Source organism: Myodes glareolus, chromosome 4 (assembly GCF_982192425.1).
Source record: "Myodes glareolus chromosome 4, mMyoGla1.1, whole genome shotgun sequence".
In the NCBI taxonomy this organism is placed as follows: Eukaryota; Metazoa; Chordata; class Mammalia; order Rodentia; family Cricetidae; genus Myodes; species Myodes glareolus.
In genome coordinates this window covers 74,619,628-74,640,083 of record NC_142029.1, presented here as the reverse complement: position 1 = coordinate 74,640,083, position 20,456 = coordinate 74,619,628, and the positions used below count along the sequence as shown (strand labels likewise).

At 41.1% G+C, this 20,456-nt stretch overlaps 1 protein-coding gene across 5 annotated transcripts in view; it reads left to right on the top strand.

The window, feature by feature from the left end:
- The window catches only part of Rnf214 (ring finger protein 214), a 38,503-nt gene that overhangs the window by 773 nt on the left and 17,274 nt on the right, over positions 1-20,456 (top strand). For 3 of the 5 annotated variants that reach the window (XM_085688695.2, XM_085688693.2, XM_085688694.2), the window contains exons 2-6: positions 1,031-1,144; positions 6,069-6,579; positions 7,351-7,410; positions 12,872-13,012; positions 17,931-18,070. In XM_085688695.2, coding sequence (XP_085544821.1) covers positions 1,038-1,144; positions 6,069-6,579; positions 7,351-7,410; positions 12,872-13,012; positions 17,931-18,070 — 959 coding nt within the window. In that variant the 5' untranslated portion in view covers positions 1,031-1,037. The remainder of the gene's footprint in view (positions 1-1,030; positions 1,145-6,068; positions 6,580-7,350; positions 7,411-12,871; positions 13,013-17,930; positions 18,071-20,456) is intronic. The other 2 variants (XM_085688697.2, XM_085688696.2) reach the window with 1 other exon arrangement.

The following is a 20,456-nucleotide window of genomic DNA, read 5'->3' as shown; positions in this document are numbered from 1 at the left end:
CCAGCCAGATGTGCGACCCCCACCCCTTTCGCTTTGGGCTCTAGTCGCGGAGTTTCACGTATGACCCTTGCCTTAAAGTGTTCATTTACCGAGCATCGGTGGCCCAGACCTTGTTCCCTGTTGGAGGCAATGGTCCCGACCCTGTTGGAGGCAGAGTGTTTGCATCCGAGACAGCAATGGCGTTTCAGGGCCCATTTTTACCCAGAAGCTTTTTATTATGAGAGGAAACTGAGGCACTGAACTGTGACTGTTTTTTGAGCCTTAGTGTCTGCTCTAATGCACTCTTCTGGGTTAGGAGGTATTCCTGTGATACTGTCAAAGTAAGAGCAGGAATGTGAACTAATCCTACCTTCACCACCTTCTCATCGTAGAAGGCCGAGTTTATTCTGCAGCAGAAAGGGTGCTTTTAAAAATAAAAATAAAAGAGCATCTCCCTGGGTTACCAAGTAGCAACCTGTTTTGCCGCAATGGTAACTGGCTAGTTTATACCTGGCAGGTAGCAGACTATCCCCATCTATAGGGAAGGAACACTGACAAGGTAAAAGACACTCAGTGGACATGGTCCAGTACGGTATGACTTGTTCTTGGAAACACCTCCCAAAAAGCCCTTCCCTTAAATTAATAGAGAATGCTTTGGCTGCAACAGCCAAAAAGTGATTTTTAAACATATTGATTCTGGGCCAAAAAGGCCATCTTTTATAAATGGTAGTAGACAAAGTGGACCATTTGGAAAATTAATGTCATATTGTCATCTATTTTAAATGACAGTATTTCTATCAAGAGAGAAAGTAAAGGCTTTGTATAGCCTCCTAGATATTTATGTACATATGACCTATCCTGAGGGTTGGTGCTAGCTGGGACTTAGGGTGTGAAGAGGGTTTTTTATTGCCCTCCTGCAGAATACTAACTCTTGGATTTTTTTTCCAGAGCTTTAGTTCTTGGTGCTTGGAGGAACCAGTGCAGTGGGCATTCTGCAGAAGAAAGTTTTCAGCTTTGTAACATGTATCCTGTCCTTTTTCTGAATATCTAGAGTGCAGATGGCGGCCTCTGAGGTAGCTGACCATGGGGCCAGTGCCCCCAGTCCTTCGGAATCCTCTACTTTATGTGCTTCCAAGTCAGATGAAGCTCTCCCAGATGGCCTAAGGTAACGTGCAATCTCTTGAGGCTTATTTGGGTAAGGGGCTTGGAGATGGGCTTCTGAATAGTGCTTTTCCTCCTTGGTGCTCTAATGGCACTTCTGCAGATTAAGTTTTTCCCCCCTCCCCCAAATTAATTTTTTTTTAAGTGGGGACTGCTTGGTCTTTGTATGGTATAGCAGCTGGCACTTGGGCAGGTGTGCTGGGTTAGAGCAGGTATCAAGACATCATAAATGCATGTATTTCTCTGACTTGTCCTATACAAACAATATTCTCATTTAAACAGTGTGTCTCGTGCTTCTTTCTTTCTTTCTTTCTTTCTTTCTTTTAGATAAGATCTGACTTTGTAGCCCTGGCTGACCTGGAATTCACTATGTCAACCAGGTTCACCTCAAACTCACAGCAATCCATCTGCCTCTGCTTCCTTAGTACTGGGATTAAAGGGATGCACCACTATGTGTGGCCATATTAATGTTTTTTAAAAATTGTTATTTATTGTGTATTATGCATGATGGGGATGAGGGAGGTGTGTGTACATTTGGAGGTCAGAGGATAGCTTTTTGGATTTGTCTCTTACTATTATATGGGTTCCAGGGATCAAACTCAGGTTACCAAGCTTTTGTGGAAAGCATCTTTATCTGCTGAGCCATTTTATCAGTCCTCATATTCATTTATAAGATACTTGGCTATATAGGAAATATATACAGGTTTATATGTGCAAAATTTAAACATAAATACAGGTTGTATGTGTATCCATCTTGATTTCATTAATATATCTTATTGCTTAATGTATGTATCTTATTAAAATATATTGTTCTTTTTTCCCATCCATATTTGTTTTGTCTTTTTTTTTAATAATTTATTTAGCCAGGTGGTGGCGGTGCACACCTTTAATCCCAGTATTTGGGAAGCCGAGGCAGGTGGATCTCTGAACTCCTGCCTGGTCTACAGAGCTACACAGAGAAACATTATCTCGGAAAACCGTAAAATAAATAAATAAGTAACTTTTTTATTATTATTTTATGTGCATTGGTGTTTGGCCTGTAGGTATGTCCTTGTGAGGGAGCCAGATCCCCTCGACCTGGAGTTATAGACAGTTGTGAGCTGCCATGTGTGTGCTGGGAATTGAACTCAGGTCCTCTGAAAGAGTACCTGGAAGAGTACCAGTACTCTTAACCTCTAAGCCATCTCTCCAACCCCTACCGAGCTTGTTTTTAAGTTTGTTTTTATTAAGGGTGGTATTTTTTTTTTCTCTCTCTCTCTTTTTGAGATAGGGTCTCACTAGTAGCTCTGGCTCATCTGGAGCTGGCTCTGTAGACCAGACTGACTTTGAACTCAGAGTTCATCTGATTCTGCCTCCATATGTTTAAATTTAGTGTTTATATGTGACGTGCATGCCATAGTTTTCATGTGATCGGAAATATCTGCTAGAATTGATGCTTTTCTTTCACCATGTGGGCCTAGGGGACGTCCAAGTCTAGTTAGGCTTGGTAGGCCAGTGCCTTTCCACCCTGAGCCATTTTGCTGGCTGTAAAACTCTTTATTGTTGTTTGTTTTTTTGAGGTAAGTTCTCCTGTAGCTCAGGCTGACCTCAAACTCACTGTGTGGCCGAGTCTAATCTTTTTATCGCTACCTCTTAATTGTGTGAGCCACCACACTCAGCTCTCTCCACCTAAGTCTTACAAGTATGAGTTGTGATTAACCTTTTCTCATTTGGTTTTTCAAGACAGGGTTTCTCTGTAGCTTTGGAGTCTGTCCTGGAACTTGTTCTGTAGACCAGACTGGCCTTGAACTCAAAGAAGTCTGCCTGTCTCTTCTTCCTAAAATGCTGGTATGTGCCACCACTGCTTGGCTAAGTATTTGTTTTTAAAAAGAGGTATTTGAGCCAGGTATGATGGCACATACCTGTATTAAGAGATGTTTGTCAATGAATGAGTAATAGGGGGCATGTTATATAAGCCTACCGTAAACTTGGATCTCTCTATATGTATTGATTTTCCAAATAAAAGCAGCCGTGTCTTACTTCTAGTAGTAATAGTGGCCAAAGGTTATTGCATGATCTCTGTTAAGTGGATGACACTATTTCTGTTTTAGAAATGAAATAACTTGTCTAGAGGCAAATAGCTAGCAAATTGTAGAGTTTGGGTTTAAATCCAGGTACCGTATTTGCTCAGGTTTATAGTTAAGTTCTCTGTTCCCATTCCACAGTTGGTTCTCAACAAAAATCACTGAGTATTTGTTTGGGGAGGGTAGGACATTTTTCTTCAGTGGCCTTGGATTGTGTGTGTGTGTGTGTGTGTGTGTGTGTGTGTGTGTGTGTGTATGTGTGTGTTGTTTTAAGACAGGGTTGCTTTGGAGCTTTGGAGCCTGTCTAGAACTCACTCTGTAGGTCAGGCTGGCCTTGAACTCACAGAGATCTTCCTGTCAGCCCCCCCTCCCCCGGTCCTGGGATTAAAGGCAAATGTTGGGATTAAAGGTGAATGCTGGGATTAAAGGCGTGTTTTGTTTTGTTTTGTTTTGAGATAGTGTTTCTCTGTGTCTCCAAGACTTAGCTTTCCTGGAACTCTCTCTGTAAACCTGGCTGGCCTACAGATCTCTGAAGATCTGCCTCTGCCTCCTGCATACTGGAATTAAAGGCATACACTATGATGCTCAGCTAATCTATTTATTTTTATTTTATGTGCATTGGTGTTTTGTCTACATGTATGTCTGTGTGAGGGTGTCGAATTCCTTGGAACTGGAGTTACTGACAGTTGTGAGCTGCCGTGTAGGTGCTGGGAATTGAACCTAGGTCCTCTGGAAGAGCAGCCAGCGCCCCTAATTTGATATAGACTTAACTTCGGAGTGTAAGACTGTCTATGAATATTGGATGTCACTTTAAGTATGTTTTAAGGATCTCTGGAAAAAGTCCTGCTTTGGATAGGTGTAGTAATGCACCCCTTTAATTTCAGTACTCACGAGTCAGAGGTAGGTGGGTCTCCAAGAGTTCAAGACCAGTTTGGTCTATTTAAATATGAGTTCCAGGGTACTGAAGAGATGGCTCAGTGGTTAAGAGCATTGCCTGCTCTTCCAAAGGTCCTGAGTTCAATCACCTGTAATGAGGTCTGGTGCCCTCTTCTGGCCTGCAGACATACACACAGACAGAATATTGTATACTAAATAAATAAATAAATATTCAAAAATAAAAACTTAAAAAAAAAAATGAGTTACAGGCCAGGCAGGCCTACATAGAGTAAGACCTTGTCTCAAAAACAAAACAAAACAGAACAAACAAGACAGGTAATATAAGCTATTGCTCTGGCTATAGCTCTTGGTGAAGAATATGTGCCTGGCATGTGTATCTGTGTTCACTCCCTAACCCTAGGGATGAAGGATGAAGGGAAAATAGTACTTTAAATGTCTATGACAAATGACAAAAATTATTATCCCAGATGTTAAATATATGTATGTTTGCTATATGGAATAAAATTTCCATTGACAACTTCAATTGTGGATTCAAAAATCATACCTTCAAAGCTGAATATGGTGACTCATACCTAAAATCCCAGCACTTGGAGGTTGGTGGAGAATGGTTACCATGGTTTTGAGACTGACCTAGGCTACATTTGAGTACTATGTCCAGGCCAACCAGGACAATGTACCAAGATGCTATCTCAAAGAAACAAAACAAGGTGAAATTGTACTCTCAACTACTTAAGGTGCTACTCCACTCTGGCAAACTGTTTATTAAATAGTGTTTTTCTCTTTTTATTTGTTTATTTGTTTGTTTTCGAGACAGGCTTTCTCTGTGTAGCCCTGTCTCTACTGGAACTCACTCTGTAGACCTCAAACTCAGAGATCTGCCTGCCTCTGCCTCCCAAGTGCTGATATTAAAGGCATGTGCCACCACCGCTCACTCAAATAGTCTTTTTGTTCAAAGAGCTGTATGATGTGTTTGAAGGGCAATTACTATTTTTAATTTAATTTTTTTAAGCTGTGTGGGGAGGAGCCATAGGAATTTTCTTCTCTTCTTCCATTGTATGTTACAGAGACTGAATTCATATCATCAGGGCTTGCACAGCAAACACCCAATGAGCCTATTTTCTTCTTCTTTTTGGTTTTTCGAGACAGGGTTTCTCTGTAGCTTTGGAGCCTAACCTGGAACTAGCTCTTGTAGACCAGGCTGGCCTCAAGCTTACAGAGATCCAACTGCCTCTGCCTCCCAAATGCTGGGATTAAAGGTATGTGCCACCACCACCCGGCTCCCAGTGAGCTATCTTGCTAGACCAGAAAATTATTTTTTGGAAAGAATAAAAGCAGTGTTTTGCCAGGTGTGGTGGTGCACACCTCTAATCCCAGCACTTGAGGCAGGCATATATCTTTGAGTTTAAGACCAGTCAGTGAGACCCTGTTTCAAATCAACTTTTTTATTAAAATATTTTTTGTAATCAAGTTAGTATTACTATAACTAGCACTGTACTGTTTTTTCCCCCCCATTCACAAAAGTTATTGCACTCGGAATTAATTTAGATCTTTAGGGTCACATGTGTTTAGGTACTTACTATAGGCCATCCCTAGAACCTTTCTCAAGTTTCCACCCGCCAGGCTGGACTACCTATTTATGGGGTAGAAATTGGTGAATTAAAAACTAGTTTGTTCTGATGATGGAGAGGGTTTATAGGTTCTAATTTTGTTCTAATGGCTGTGTGGGGATGTGGCTAAGTGGTTGAACATTATCCAGCATGTGTGAGACCCTAGGTTTGATCCCAAGCACTGAAAAAGAAAGTATCGTATTTAATCTTCCAAATATTGGATGAAGAGAAATTTCCTTTTTTTTTTTTTTTTTTTTTTTTTTTTTTGGTGCTAGGAATAGAATCCAGGGTCTAAGGCATGCTAGTCAGATGACATACCACTGAGCTACAATCTTATCCTAGAGTTTTTTTTTTTTTATAGCCCCAAAGACTCTGCCCAGAAACAGAAGAACTCTTCTCCACCGAGTGTAAGTAGCCAAATGGTAACCAAGGAGAGTAACAGAAATGCTCATTTGGAACACCCAGAGCAGAATCCTGGTTCATCAGCAAGTGATGCTTCAACAGCGCACCAGGAGGTTTTAGGAGAAAACTTGGTAGCCACAGCCCTTTGTCTTTCTGGCAGTGGGTCTCAGTCTGATTTGAAGGACTTGACCAGCCCAGCAGGAGAGGAGGGGGACACAAGCCTCCAGGAGAGCCTCCATCCAGTCACTCGGTCTCTTAAGGCAGGGTGCCACTCAAAACAACTTGCCTCCAAGAATTGCTCTGAAGAGAAAGCCCCACCAGCCTCCATCCTAAAGGAAGGTAGCAGGGATGCAGGCTTGGATTTCCGACCTGTAGTGCCTCCTGCAAATGGGGTTGAAGGAGTCAGAGTGGATCAGGATGATGATCAGGATAGCTCTTCCCTGAAGCTTTCTCAGAACATTGCTGTACAGGTCAAGTATCAAGTTTCTACTACTAAAATGGAATTGGGGGAGGTGAGGGTAGGAGCCATTTCTTATGTGGTGAACTGCGCTGTGCCGTTTTTTTGCAAGCAGTCATCATACTGTTTGCATATAGTGTTATGCAGTGGCTTCATTCTGCTGTTCCAGAAACAAGAAAGCCAGTGTCTAATTATATAGCATGTAGCAACTGTTATGACCTCCATGTCATTCTTCGGATGAAAACTTGATTGGTGTAGATCCTTAGCATTTATACTTCTCCCTTTCCTCTCTACCCCCCAAGACAGGGTTTCTCTGTGTATCCCTAGCTGTCCTGGGCTCACTCTGTAGACCAGGCTGACCTCAAACTCAGAGATCTTTCTGCCTCTGCCTCCCACATGCTGGGATTACAGGTGTGCACTCTGCTGCTTGGCTAGCACTCATACTTTCCACCTCTGTCCTTACATTAGGAGTTCTTGCTAATTGTCTGGTCTACATCAAGAGTACAGTGGTTCCTGCTTTCTGGTGCTTTGTTGTGGGAAGAAATATGGGCACAACAGATTGCTGGAGGCAGTTATTCCCTTAGGATTGTGGCTTTCTCTTAGGCAGACGTTAGACTGTTTTGTGGGAAAAGATTGTATTGGATGGTGGTGTGTGTCCCAGGACTCCAGTGCTACTTCGTTCTTTGTTGGTGGTTTCTAGGTGAAAGGTCTAGAATAACTAACTCTGCCTGTGTTAAAGTGACTTAAAGTTTTGAAAATAATTATTTTTATTTATTTTTTGTAGACTGACTTTAAGACAACAGATTCAGAGGTAAACACAGATCAAGATATTGAAAAGAATCTGGTAAGTGTGTACTTAAAACATCATTGTCACATAAAGCAGTTGGAGCACAGGATGTGAGCATTGTCATCTTGGTTGGGAAAAGCGCACATCCTTACTCTGTCCCAACAATGGGAATGGACTGCCTCACCCAGCCTGTTACATTTCAGCAGTATCTTTTATGCCAGTCCTGCTCTGAAGGGAGGACAGGACCTCTGCAGTTCTTGTTACATTACTTGTTTGGGTTTAGTGATAGAACTTGTTTTCTATTTTCTACTATCTACATGTAGTTTAAAATGTCCTTTATTTGTATTTTTTGAAATAGGGTGTTGTTGTTGTAGCCATGGTTGGTCTCAGAATTTCAGTGTTGCCTCCTGAATACTGGGATTAGAAGTTTGCACCACTATAGCCGTCGCTGTTTTTGTTTTGACTAAGGGTCTTGCTTTGTAGCCAGGCTAGCCTTGAACTCATAGCAGTCCTCCATGGGATTGCTGGAATTATTGAGTGAATCACCACACGTGATTTGTTTTGTTTGAAACAGGGTCTCATATAGCCTGGGACTGACCTTGGATTCACAATTGGGGGGGGGGGCTTTAGCTCCTAAATTTTCCTGCCTTCATTTCCCAAGAAATGTGAAGCTTTTTGTCGTGTCTGTTTGTCCTCACCCCCCACTCCCCACCCCTTAGTGCTCTGCTTAAAGGGGCATGCCATCACCACCCAGGGTGCTATGAAGATTTTAATGTAAGGCATTTTCCTTTGTTTTTGAAATAGGATCACACTATGTGGTTTTGATTAGCCTGGAACTTGTTTAGGCCAGGCTGGCATCAAACTCAGAGACTGGTCTGCCTCTTCCTCCTGAGGACTGGGGTTAAAGTGTGTGCCACTACAGCTAGCTTGGTGCCCATTAAGTTTCAAGCTTAAATCTTTCCAGATGAAGCATCCCCATGTTCCTAGCAGTATTCTTTTCTTCCTATGGTAATTTTACTCTTACCCTGATAAACACTCCATATTTATTTATTTATCTATTTATTGTATTTTTCAAGGCAGGGTTTCTCTGTGTAACAGTCTTGGGTGTCCTAGAACTTTGTAGATCAAGCTGGCTTCAAACTCACTGAGATCTGCCTGCCTCTGCCTCCCAAGTGCTGGGATTAAAGGCATGCACCACTACCGCCTGCCTTTTTTTTTAAGCTTTTTAAAATTAATTTTTATTTATTTAATTTTGGAGATAGGGTGTCCTAGTTAAGATTTCTATTGCTTCAACAAAACATCATGACCAAAAAGCAAGCTTTGGGGAGGAATGTATTAGGCTTACACTTCCACATTGCTGTTCATCACTGAAGGAAGTCACAGCAGGATCCTGGAGGCAGGAGCTGATGCAGAGGCCACGTAAGGGTGCTCCCTACTGGCCTTCTTCCTTATAGAACCTAGGACCACCTGCCTGGGGAAGGCACCACCCGCAATGGCCTGGACCCTCCTACAGTTTTATAGCTAGATCTCATGGAGGCATTTCCTCAGCTGAGACTCTTTCCCCTAAAGACTCTAACTTGTGTCAAGTTGACCCACAAAACCAACCAGTAAATTGACCTCTCGTCAGATTGACACAAAAACTCATCACTATTAAGCCACAACCCTTCCTTTCTTATTCATCCCCAAGATATCACATTAAAAGCATAAGTAACAGAGTTCAAGGCCAGCCTGGTCTACAAAGCGAGTGCCAGGACAGTAGTCTCCAAAGCTGCACAGAGAAAATCTATCTGAAAACAAACAAACAAAAAAATAAGTAACTTTAAAAGTCCCAGTCTTTACAAATTCAACCACAAAAATTTCAGTCCCTTTAAAATAGCCAATCTCTTAAAAATCCAAAGTCTTTTAAAAATTCGATCTTTCAACTGTGGGCTTCAGTAAAATTCTTTCTACAAAGGGGGTAAAAATCAGGGCACAGTCATAATCAAATCAAAATCAAATTCCAACTGTCCAGTGGCTGGGACTCCTCCTGAGGGCCTGGGTCACTCTCCGGCTCTGCCCTCTGCAGCACACAGCTGGTCGTCTAGGCTCTGGCCGACTCCACTCCACTCTGCTGCCGTTCTTGGTTGTTGTTGTCCCATGGCGCTGACATCTCCCAAACATGGGGCTTCTGCTGCAGCAAGGCTGCACTTTCACCAGTGGCCTCTCCTAGCCTTCTCAATGCCAAGCCTCAGCTGCTCTCCGTGACCCACCCCTTCATGCTTTCAAAACCAGTACCACCTGGTGACTCATATTACCAAGTTCGGCTGCCAGCGTGAGGTACAACCTTAGCCACTTCTGGAACACAGCTTCTCTATGCTCTCAGAAAACACTTCCTAGAAGTTCACCTCAGTGATGTTGGTCTCTTCTTAATCACCACTAATTTCTTAGCTCCATCTGACCAGCATCAAGCGCCCCAGGAAAACAAAGTTTTGCTTTAGTAGTTCTAGTATCTTATTAATCACTTACTGCTGATTTTTCAGCCCCAGCTCACCAGAACCACACAATCTTCATTCAAAATAAAATGATCCTGATTGAACCTTTAAACTTCCTTCTGAAAGTTCCTAAGACAGGCCTCCATTTTCTTATCTTCCAACTTCCCACAGAACACCCCACAAAGTTCTTAACACTCAATGGCTCTTCTAGCCCAAAGTTCCACAGTCCTCCCCAAAACAGGCAGATCTGTCATAGCAATACCCCACTACACTGATACCAGTTTGTCTTAGGTAGCATTTCTATTGCTGCAACAAAATACCATAACCAAAAAGCAAGTTTTGGGGAGGAAAGGGTTTATGTAGCTTACACTTCCACTTTGTTGTTCATCACAGAAGAAGTCAGGACAGAAACAGGGTAGGATCCTGGAGGCAGCTGATGCAGAGGCCATGAAGGAGTGCTGTTTACTGACTGGCCCCACGTGGCTTGCTTGGCTTACTTTTGTTAGAAAGGTACTACCCACCATGAGCTGGCCCCCCTCCCATTGATCACAAATTGAGAAAATGCATTATAGCTGGGTCTCATGGAAGCATTTCCTGCTGAGGCTTATTCCTCTCTGATGACTCTAGCTTGTGTCAAGTTGATGCACAAAACCAGCCAGTACATAGAGTCTTGCTCCAGCTAGTCTGGAACTCAATATATAGACCAGGCTGGCCTTAAAGTTGAAGAGATTCCCCCCTGCCTCTGCCTCTCAAGTGATGGCAATAAAAGGCATATACCATCAAGTCTGGCCCCATTGTTTCTTTAAAAACTGATCCTTCCTGAAGATAGGGGTTCATGAGTATAATCTCAGGAAGAAAAGGCAAGAAGATCAAGAGTTCAAGGCCAGCTTCAGCTGTGTAGTGATTTTGAGGCCAGCTTTGCTGCCTCAAAATGCTGACTCTGCACACCACATAAAATAGTTTGGGTATGCTATAATTAATTAGTTCACAATATACTGGGTTTGAGTCATTCAGTCTTACATTCTAGACTTTGTTAAGCTTAAATTATTTAGTAATCTTGTTACAATGTTAAGCTTCTGTCACTCTATCAATTCTTTTTCATATATATTTATTACTTAATGTATTTTCCATTTTGTCCCTTGGTAGTGGTTTGTTTTGTTGTTTTGTAGATGAAGTCTCATTGTGTAGCTCAGGCTGTCCTTGAAGCTATAATCCTTCCACTCAGTCTCGCGAGTGATGAGTTAACAGGTGGGTGCCACCAGACTGATTGGTGTGAGGAGTTTTATTTATTTTTATGTTGGATAAAGGGTCTTATTTTACCTAGGCTGGCCTCAAACTGTCTTCCTGCCTCTCCCTTCTGAGTGCCAGCCATTATCCATCTGCCACCACCAGACCTGGTTTTCTGTGATACTGGGGATTTAGCCCTGGGCTTTGTGCATGCAAGTCGAGCATTTTGCCAACTGAATTACAGTCCTAACCCACATTTGTTTTTTGAGACAGGGTCTTGCTTTGGCAGTTATTTGTTGTTTGTCAAGTTTTGTTTAAAAAGGGAGGAGGATGATTACTGAGCAAGGGTGGCAATGGAAGAGCTATTGGTTTCTAAACTCTAGGTAGACACTTGGGAAGTTGGAGGAGGAGGATCAGGCTATTGGTTTCTAAATTCTAGGTAGACATTTGGGAAGTTGAAGAAGGAGGATCACAAGTTTAGGGCCTGCCTTGGCTGCATGTTGATTTCAACACCAGCCTGGTTGCAAAGACCATATCTCAAGAAAAAAGAAAAACAACAAAAAGCCCCCCCAAATAATAGAATTTTAGGTAGGAGATATTTATCTGTTAAAATAGTCCCCTTGGGCTATTGAGATGGCTTAGTAGGTAAAAGTGCTTGCCATTTAAGCCTGATGACCTGAGTGAGTTCCATCCCCAGAGCTCATGTAAGAGTGGAATGGGGGGCAGACTGGAAAAACTGCTTAGCAATTAAAGCACCTACTGCTCTTCTAAAGCACCTGAGTTTAGCTTCTAGCACCCACATTAAATGGCTCTTAGTCTTCTATAACTACACTGCCAAGGGTTAGCCTCCCTGGGCATTTGCACTTACATGCATATCAACACACATGCAATTAAAAATAAAAATAATTACTCTTGTAGAGGACCTGAGTTTGGTTCCCAGGACCTATATGATGGCTCACAATCATTAATTTTAGTTCTAGGGGATATAATGTCTTCATGTCTCTTTAAGCACCCAGCACAGAATGTACATATATACATGTAGGCAAAACATTCATATGCATAAAATAAATAAACCTAAAAGAACAATCTTTTGCTGGGTGGTGGTGGCGCACGCCTTTAATCCCAGCACTTGGGAGGCAGAGGCAGGCTGTGAGTTCCAGGTCTGACTCCATAGCTACTGGGAAACCCTGTCTCAAAAAAAAAAAAAATTTAAAAGCTGGAAAGAGAGCCAGCTCATAAAGTTGTTCTCTGACTTCCACATACATGCTGTAACACATGTATACTATACCCACACATATATCTTATACCTATACACGCATAGTGATAATAAGTATTTTTTTTTTCATTTTATTTATTAGCTTTGAGTTCCTGAAATGTGTCTAGGCTCCTGAGGGTCTGGGTGTTTCTGTTTTGTCATGTTTGATTAACTTGAAGTTACTTGACCACATGCAGTTATTAGCTATTGTATTGGACAGTGTAGTGCATCTCAGATACAGATTGGGGATACAGTTCAGGTGATCGAGTACTTACCCGTCATATACGAAGCCCTGGGTTCAGTCCCTAGTACAGCATAAACTAGGTGTGGTGATACCTGTAATTGCAGTACATGTGAGATGGAGGTGGGAGGATCAGAAACTGAAGAACATCTTCAGCACTATAACAAGATGGAGGCTAGCTTGAGCTATGAGGGACCCTTTCTCAAATGAACAAACAAAAAAACAAAACAACTGGTGAGAGTTTCTTGTGATTCAATTGGGAAAGAAACTTCTATTGTTCTTCTTCTTCTTCTTTTTTTTTTTTACTTCTGTTGTTCTTAATAGGACAAAATGATGACAGAGAGAACCCTGTTGAAGGAGCGCTACCAAGAAGTCCTGGACAAGCAGAGGCAGGTGGAGAATCAGCTCCAAGTGCAATTAAAGCAGCTTCAGCAAAGGAGAGAAGAAGAAATGAAGAATCACCAGGTAGTCTGCCCATACTGACATTTGAGTGATGTACCTTGGTGGTAGAGTGCTTGCCTAGCATACTCAGCAACCTGGTTCAAGTCCCAGAATCACAAGAGAGAAAGGAAGGAAAAGAAATTGCAACTCAGATAATTATTGTGTATCTTCTCTCATAAACAGAATCTAGATTTAAAATTACGTTTTTGCGGCTATGAGTGATGACATATGCCTTTAATTCCAGCACTCTGAAAGCAGATACAGGTGGAGATTTGTGAGTTTGAGAGCAGCCTGGTCTATCTGTATAGCAAGCTCCAGTCCAGCTAGGCTGATGTAGTGAGACAGTATCTCAAAAAAATTCACCCCCTCCAAAAAAAAGTATGTATGTATGTGTGTGTGTGTGTGTATAGATAGATAGATAGATAGATAGATAGATAGATAGATATAAAATATATGTTTCTGCGTACATACACACTCACACTGCTAATGAGTAAAGTAACAGTTTCTGATCAAATGTTAAATGTTTCTGAGTCAACAGAAGGAAAGTCAGTATTTCTTGGGTTTGGTTCATTTTTGAGACTATGGTCTCTGTGTAACCCAGGCTAACATTAAACTCAAGATCTTTTTGCCTCACTCTTCATATATTAGGATTACAGTTATAGAACACCGTAACAGGCTTATCAAATAGTAATAAAATTAGGACTGGAGGAATGACTTATCAGTTAAAAGTGTTACTGTTCTTGAGAAGACCTGTTTGGTTCCAAACACCCATGTCGTAGCTCAACACTGCCTATAACTCTTAACTACCTATAATTCTTTCTTTAGAGGACACAGCACACTTTTTTGAACTCCATGTACACTTGCACTCACATGTGTACACATACACATAAATTTTTGTTTGTTTGTTTTGGTTTTTCTTTTTTTTTAAAATATTTATTTATTTATTTTGTATACAATATTCTGTCTGTGTGTATGCCTGCAGGCCAGAAGAGGACACCAGACCCCATTCAGATGGTTGTGAGCCACCATGTGGTTGCTGGGAATTGAAGTCAGGACCTTTGGAAGAGTAGGCAGTGCTCTTAACCTCTGAGCCATCTCTCCAGCCCCTTTGTTTTGGTTTTTCAAGACAGGATTTCTCTATGTGGCCCTGACTGACCTAGAACTCACTCTGTAGACCAGCTAGCCTGAAACTCAAAGATCTGCCTGCCTCTGTCTCCCAAGTGCTGGGATTAAAGGCCTCATGACCATTTTTTTTTAACCTTCAAAAAACCATTCAAGTATAGAAAGAAGCATTGAATGCGTCTTTTCCAGACCCTTCTATTTTAGTACAGAGAGAAAAAGGTTATTTATTTAATATGTTTTCTTGACATTATTGAACAGTATTCACTTACTTAATCTCCTGTTCATGCAAAAATGTAGTTTCGCTTAGGTTAAACCGACATCTAAAAACTGGAAAAAATAAATTAGTAAGTAAAAACCTCAAACACATCAAAAGGTTTAGGTAAGTAGTGAAAACAGTGTTGTCAAGGGTGAAGTAAAGTGAACTCATTGACGGCTGTGGGTTGTAGTGCTCATTTTGGAAACTTGGGAAGATGTCTTAGGGTTTTTATTGCTGTGAAGAGACACCGTGACCACAGCAACTCTTATAAAGAAAACATTTAATTGGGATGGCTTGCTTACAGTTTCAGAAGTTTAGTACATTATCTTGACCAGGAGCATAGCGGCATACAGGCAGACATGGTGCTGGAGCAACTGAGAGTCCTATATCTTGCAAGCAACAGGAAGTTGACTGAGTGAGTGTCACACTAGTGGAGCTTGAGGAAAGAGATTTCAAAGTTCACCACCACAATGACACACTTCCTCTAACAAGACCACACCTACTCCATTAGGCCATACCTCCTAATAGTGCCACACCCTTTGGGGACCATTTTCATTTAAACCAATCAGAAGACCTATCAGTTAATACTATAAATACAGTGTAAATAAACTGACCAAGAAGTTTTATTGGGAGTTCATTCTACAAATACAAACTTTTGTGAATGAATATGTGGACATAGAGAATGTCTATGTGGTGTTGCTTAAAAACTTAAATGGCACATTCCTATAATCCAACTCTCTGATACAGAGGCAGAAGGATCGGTAAGTAGTTCAAGGTCATCTTCAGTTACATAATGAGTTTGATGCCCGCCTGGACTACAGACAATCTCAACCACCTACCCCCCACCACCATTAGGTTAGATTGGAAAAGTAGTTTCAAAAAGTTTCAGTTAATCTGATAAACTTTTTTTTAAAATATTTATTTATTTATTTATTATGTATACAATATCCTATCTACGTGCATGCTTGAAGAGGGCACCAGGCCACATTACAGATGGTTGTGAGCCACCATGTGGTTGCTGGGAATTGAACTCAGGACCTTTGGAAGAGCAGGTAATGCTTTTAACCTCTGAGCCATCTCTCCAGCCCCCTCTGATAAACTTTTAACAGATAAAAGAACAGAATGGGTCAACATACAGTTTAGGAGTAGTATGTATGCTTTGTGGGAGGCCCTGAGCAGGCTCTCCAGGGCGACCCAAACATCAGTGAACAAAATATAAAAATATAATGCAAAGCACTTAACATATCGATTACCATTATGGACAGAGTTGTGTGAAGCAGAATAATTGTTACAGGTGACTACCTTTGTGTATATGTATTCTTATAAATATACAAAAACGTATGTGTATTTGTTCCTGTTATATAGTAAGACAGCAAAAGTGTTAGTTAGGGTTACTATTGCTGTGATGAAACACCGTAACAAAAAAGCAAGTTGGAGAGGAAAGGGTTTATTTGGCTTACACTTCCACACACTGTTCATCATCCAAGAAGTCAGGACAGGAACTCAAATGGCCGGAACTTGGAAGCAGGAGCTATTGCAGAGACCGTAGAAGGGTGCTGCTTACTGGCTTGCTTCACATCAGTCTTCTTTCTTATAGAACCCAGTACTCTGAGCCCACGGATAGCACACCCATAATCGGCTCTGCCCTTCCCCATCAGTCACTTTATGAAAATGTCCTACAGGCTTGCCTACAACCCAATCTTATGGAGGCATTTTCTTAATTTAGGCTCCCTCTTCTCAGATGACTGTAGCTTGTGTCAAGTTTACATAAAAGTATCCAGCACAGCAAAGAAACAGAAAATTCCACTTACAGTAAAGCAGAACTGTAATAAAGATCAAGAGCATGTTTGCTGGATATAGCAGACTCCCACCCGAAGGAAGAAGGCCAGTCTCAGAATCCTCAACAGATGTTTATTCAGTCTCTATTGGAGCTTTGCTACACAAGCCAGTACATTTCTTTTAAAATAAATTTGTGTGTGTGTGTGTTTGTGTGTGTGTGTTTTCATGTGTATTCGTGCAAGTGTGCATGCAGATATGTGCAAATGTGTGTGTAGGCCAGAGGTCAACCTTCAGGTATTCCTTAGGCTCTGTCCACTTTTTGTGTTTTAAGACAGAAACTCTCATTTGGATCTAGAACTAGACTGGCTGTCTAGGAAGCTTCAGAATCCCCTTGTTTCTTCCTTTCTAGGGCTAGAAGTACAAGGACATGCCACCATGCCTGGCTGTTTATGTGAGTTCTAGAACTTGAACTCATGATTATATTTATATGGCAAATACTTTACTGGTTGTGGTCTCCCCAGTCTCACATTGCTTTTTTTTTTTTTTTTTAGATTTATTTATTTATTATGTATTCAGGGTCCTGTCCACATGTATATGCCTGCAGGCCAGAAGAGGGCACCAGATCTCATTACAGATGGTTGTGAGATGTGGTTGCTGGGAATTGAATTCAGGACCTCTGGAAGAGCAGCCAGTGTTCTTAACTGCTGAGCCATCTCTACAGCCTATCTCATTCCATTTTCTATTTTTTTTTATTTTTACTTTTATTATTATTATTACTACTATTGTTTTTTCAAGACAGGGTTTCCCTGTGTAACAGTCTTAGCTATTCTAGAACAGACTGGCCTCGAACTCAAGGATTCACCTGCCTCTGCCTCCTGGGTGCTGGGATTAAAGTCATGCACCACCACCACCCAGCTACATTCCATTTTTTAAAAAGTAATTTTATTTTATGCGTGTGTGTGTTTTGCCTTTGTGTTTGTCTGTGCATCGAGTGCCCTGGGAGGCAAGAAGAGGACATTAGATACCCTGAAATTGGAGTTACAGACAGCTGTGAGACATTGTGTGGGTGTTGGGTATTATACCTTCCTCTGGAAGACAGCCCGAGCTCTTAACTAATGAGCCATCTCCCCAGCCCCCACATTCCATTTTTCAATGATTCTTAGAACTGTCCTGTTGAGTTGAAGTCTGTGTTCACAAAACATTCTTCTAGAGGTTTGGCTTTTACATCAGTAATTTATGAAGTCAGTTCTTTCAGTTCTATTTAATTCCAATAAATCAGCATATAAACCCATAACTATAGAATAAACAATCAGGGTGAAAGTAGTGGATCAACAGCATCTGCTTCTAGGAAGCTAAGAGAGGATGATGGCAGCAAGTATGAGGCCAGCCTGGGCTGCTACATAGGAAGTCAAGGCACTAGGATGCATAGTAAAACCATGTTTCAGAAAACCAAACCACTGAGCAAGGGAGTACGTATTTGTCAGCCAAATAAGTGGACGTGGATGCCAGGGAATCAGGAGTTCAAGGCCTGCTTTGTCTACATATTGAGTTTAAGTCCAGCCTGGGTTATGTAAGACCCTATCTTAAAACAATAAGAAAAACCTATCAGGGCTGGCTGGGTGTGTAACTTAGTGATCGAGAACTTGCCTATTATGCACCAGGCTCTTGTTTAGAACCCTAACACCACATACACACAATAAACTTTCAGATTAAAACAAACACGTAAAACACCAAAAACTAACATTTCCTTTTTTATTTGTGTGACTATTATTGTGTGGGATTTAGGAGATACTAAAGGCTATTCAGGATGTGACCATAAAACGGGAAGAGACCAAGAAGAAGATAGAGAAAGAAAAGAAGGAGTTCTTGCAAAAGGAGCAGGACCTGAAAGCTGAAATTGAGAAGCTCTGTGAGAAAGGCAGAAGGTAAATGCTGCTGCTGAAAATAGATCCTGTGTGCAGGTGTATTTGTGCTAAGGGCCAAGCCATTGTTTTCATTTGAGAGAGAAACAGATCCGAATTCTCCAGTGACTTCATATTCTCAGTACTCTATATTACACAAAATAAAGAAGTTCAGAGAGTTGATGCTACTCTGAAATGATAAGTAAGTGCTGGGGATACAGCAAAATTGTCTTGTCCTGGGCTTAGTCCCCAGCACCTCTTCTCAGAAAAGAAGGTACACTGTTAACTAGCAGTGTTCCAAGTATGAGTGTATTTTTTATTTATACTTTATAACGTGTGTGTCTGTCTGTTCCAGAATTACTGCACAGAAGTATTCCCGGTTTTAGGAATCTAGAGATCTGACCTTAGTTTGTTATGTACACATAGCAAATATTTTGCTATGAGCATCTCTACAGCCCCATTTGTGGGGGTGGGTTCAAGGCAGGATTTTTCAGTAGCTCTGGAACCAGTCCTGGAGCTCTCTCTGTAGACCAGGCTGGCCTCAAACTCACAGAGATCCACCTGCCTTTGCCTCCTGAGTGCTGGAATAAAAGGTGTGTGCCATCACCAGGCCATGATCAAGATTTCTTTTTTTTTAACTATTTATTTATTATGTATACAGTATTCTGCCTGCATGTATGCCTTCAGTCCAGAAGAGGACGCCAGACTTCATTACAGATGGTTGTGAACCACCATGTGGTTGCTGGAAATTGAACTCAGGACCTCTGGAAGAACAGCCAGTGCTCTTAACCTGAGTCACCTTTCCGGTCCCCATGGTCAAGATTTCTATGTTACTCTAAAACCTGTTTTATTTGCTTTATATCCTGAGTGTCATTTTTTCTTCAGAAACTCAGATCATGGGAATGTTTTGAATAGTTATGCTATTCAACACCATGAGTAGCACACTATATACCATTTACAGAAGAAATACCTAGTGATCATGTCCTCTTTTTAATACTGTAGCAAGAGCAAGATAGACCTTAAATTTGGTTGAATTCTCAATTTTCCAAGTTATTTGAAATCACATGCTTGAAAATTCACAATTGTGAATTCAATGATAATGTTATTTAAATGTTGCTGATACTGGTTTAATTTTTTTTTATTTATTGAGAAACACTTTGCTGTTGTAAACATGTAAAATGCTAAGTCAAAAGTAAATAGCAACCTCACTGATTCGTTTTCCAAAGTGAGAGGCCTTCACTATGGTACCTCCACATTCAAAAGAATATTAGGGAGAATATTTGGAGGGCAGCCAGTTCTGATGAGAATCTGGTGAATGATTAGGAGGCGCACACCTTTAATCCCAGCACTTGGGAGGCAGAGGCAGACAGATCTCTGTGAGTTTGAGGCCAGCCTGGTCTACAAAGCGAGTTCTGGGGCAGTCAAGGCTGTTACACAGAGAAACCCTGTCTCAGGGTGGTGAAGGGAGAAAGTGGGTCACAATAATCATTCTCAAACATTATAGTAGAATTTCTTCAGGCTGTGCATTGTCTTTCATGTTGCTAGTGACCATAACAGCTAGCACCCACCAATGGCAGCATTGGCTCTGCCATGGTTTTCACAACTGATTTAGGGAAGATGAGGTACAGACATGGACATGTAGCAACTCATCATGGAACATCTTAAAGAGTAGAAATGAGTCTATAATCCTGTCTAGGCTCTGTGACAAATTTCCTTTGGCTGTAGTCACCACACTCTCTGTACTTCTGTCTGCCTTCTCTTCCCTATTTTTGAACAACTACAAGTCATTAATTCTAATAGTTTACTATTCATGATCTTGAAGATTCATTTGTTTGTTTGTTTGAGGTATACTCTATAGGTAGCTCAGGCTAGCCTGGAACTTAACATCTTTCTGCCCTCCTTACCACTTGCTTGAATTAGTCTTGTTGATTTCACTATGTCCTGGACCCTTTTATATTAATGATTAATAAGGACTCTAAATAACATTTTTTTTGTATCTGTTTTCTTTATCAGTATTCACTGAGCCAGCAAGTAAGGCAAAAATATATTTATGTGTTTATTTATTTTAAGATAACATAAAACTTACATGTTAACTTAAATAGTACTTTTTTTTCATGAAAAATTGTTTTACAAGTTTTTTATTGTTTCTGTTGCTGTGAAGATACCGTTACTATAGAAACTCTTATAAGGAATACATTTAATTGGGGTGGCACACTTACAGTTTCAGAAGTTCAGTCCATTATCATCATGGCAGGAATCATGGTGGCATGTAGGCAGACATGGTGCTAGAGAGGTAGCTGAGTCCTGCACCTTGTAGGCAACAGGAAATCATTCGAGACACTGAATGGTATCCTAAGCATAGAAAACCTTAAAACTCACCCCCATAGTGACACACTTCCTCCAAAGTCAC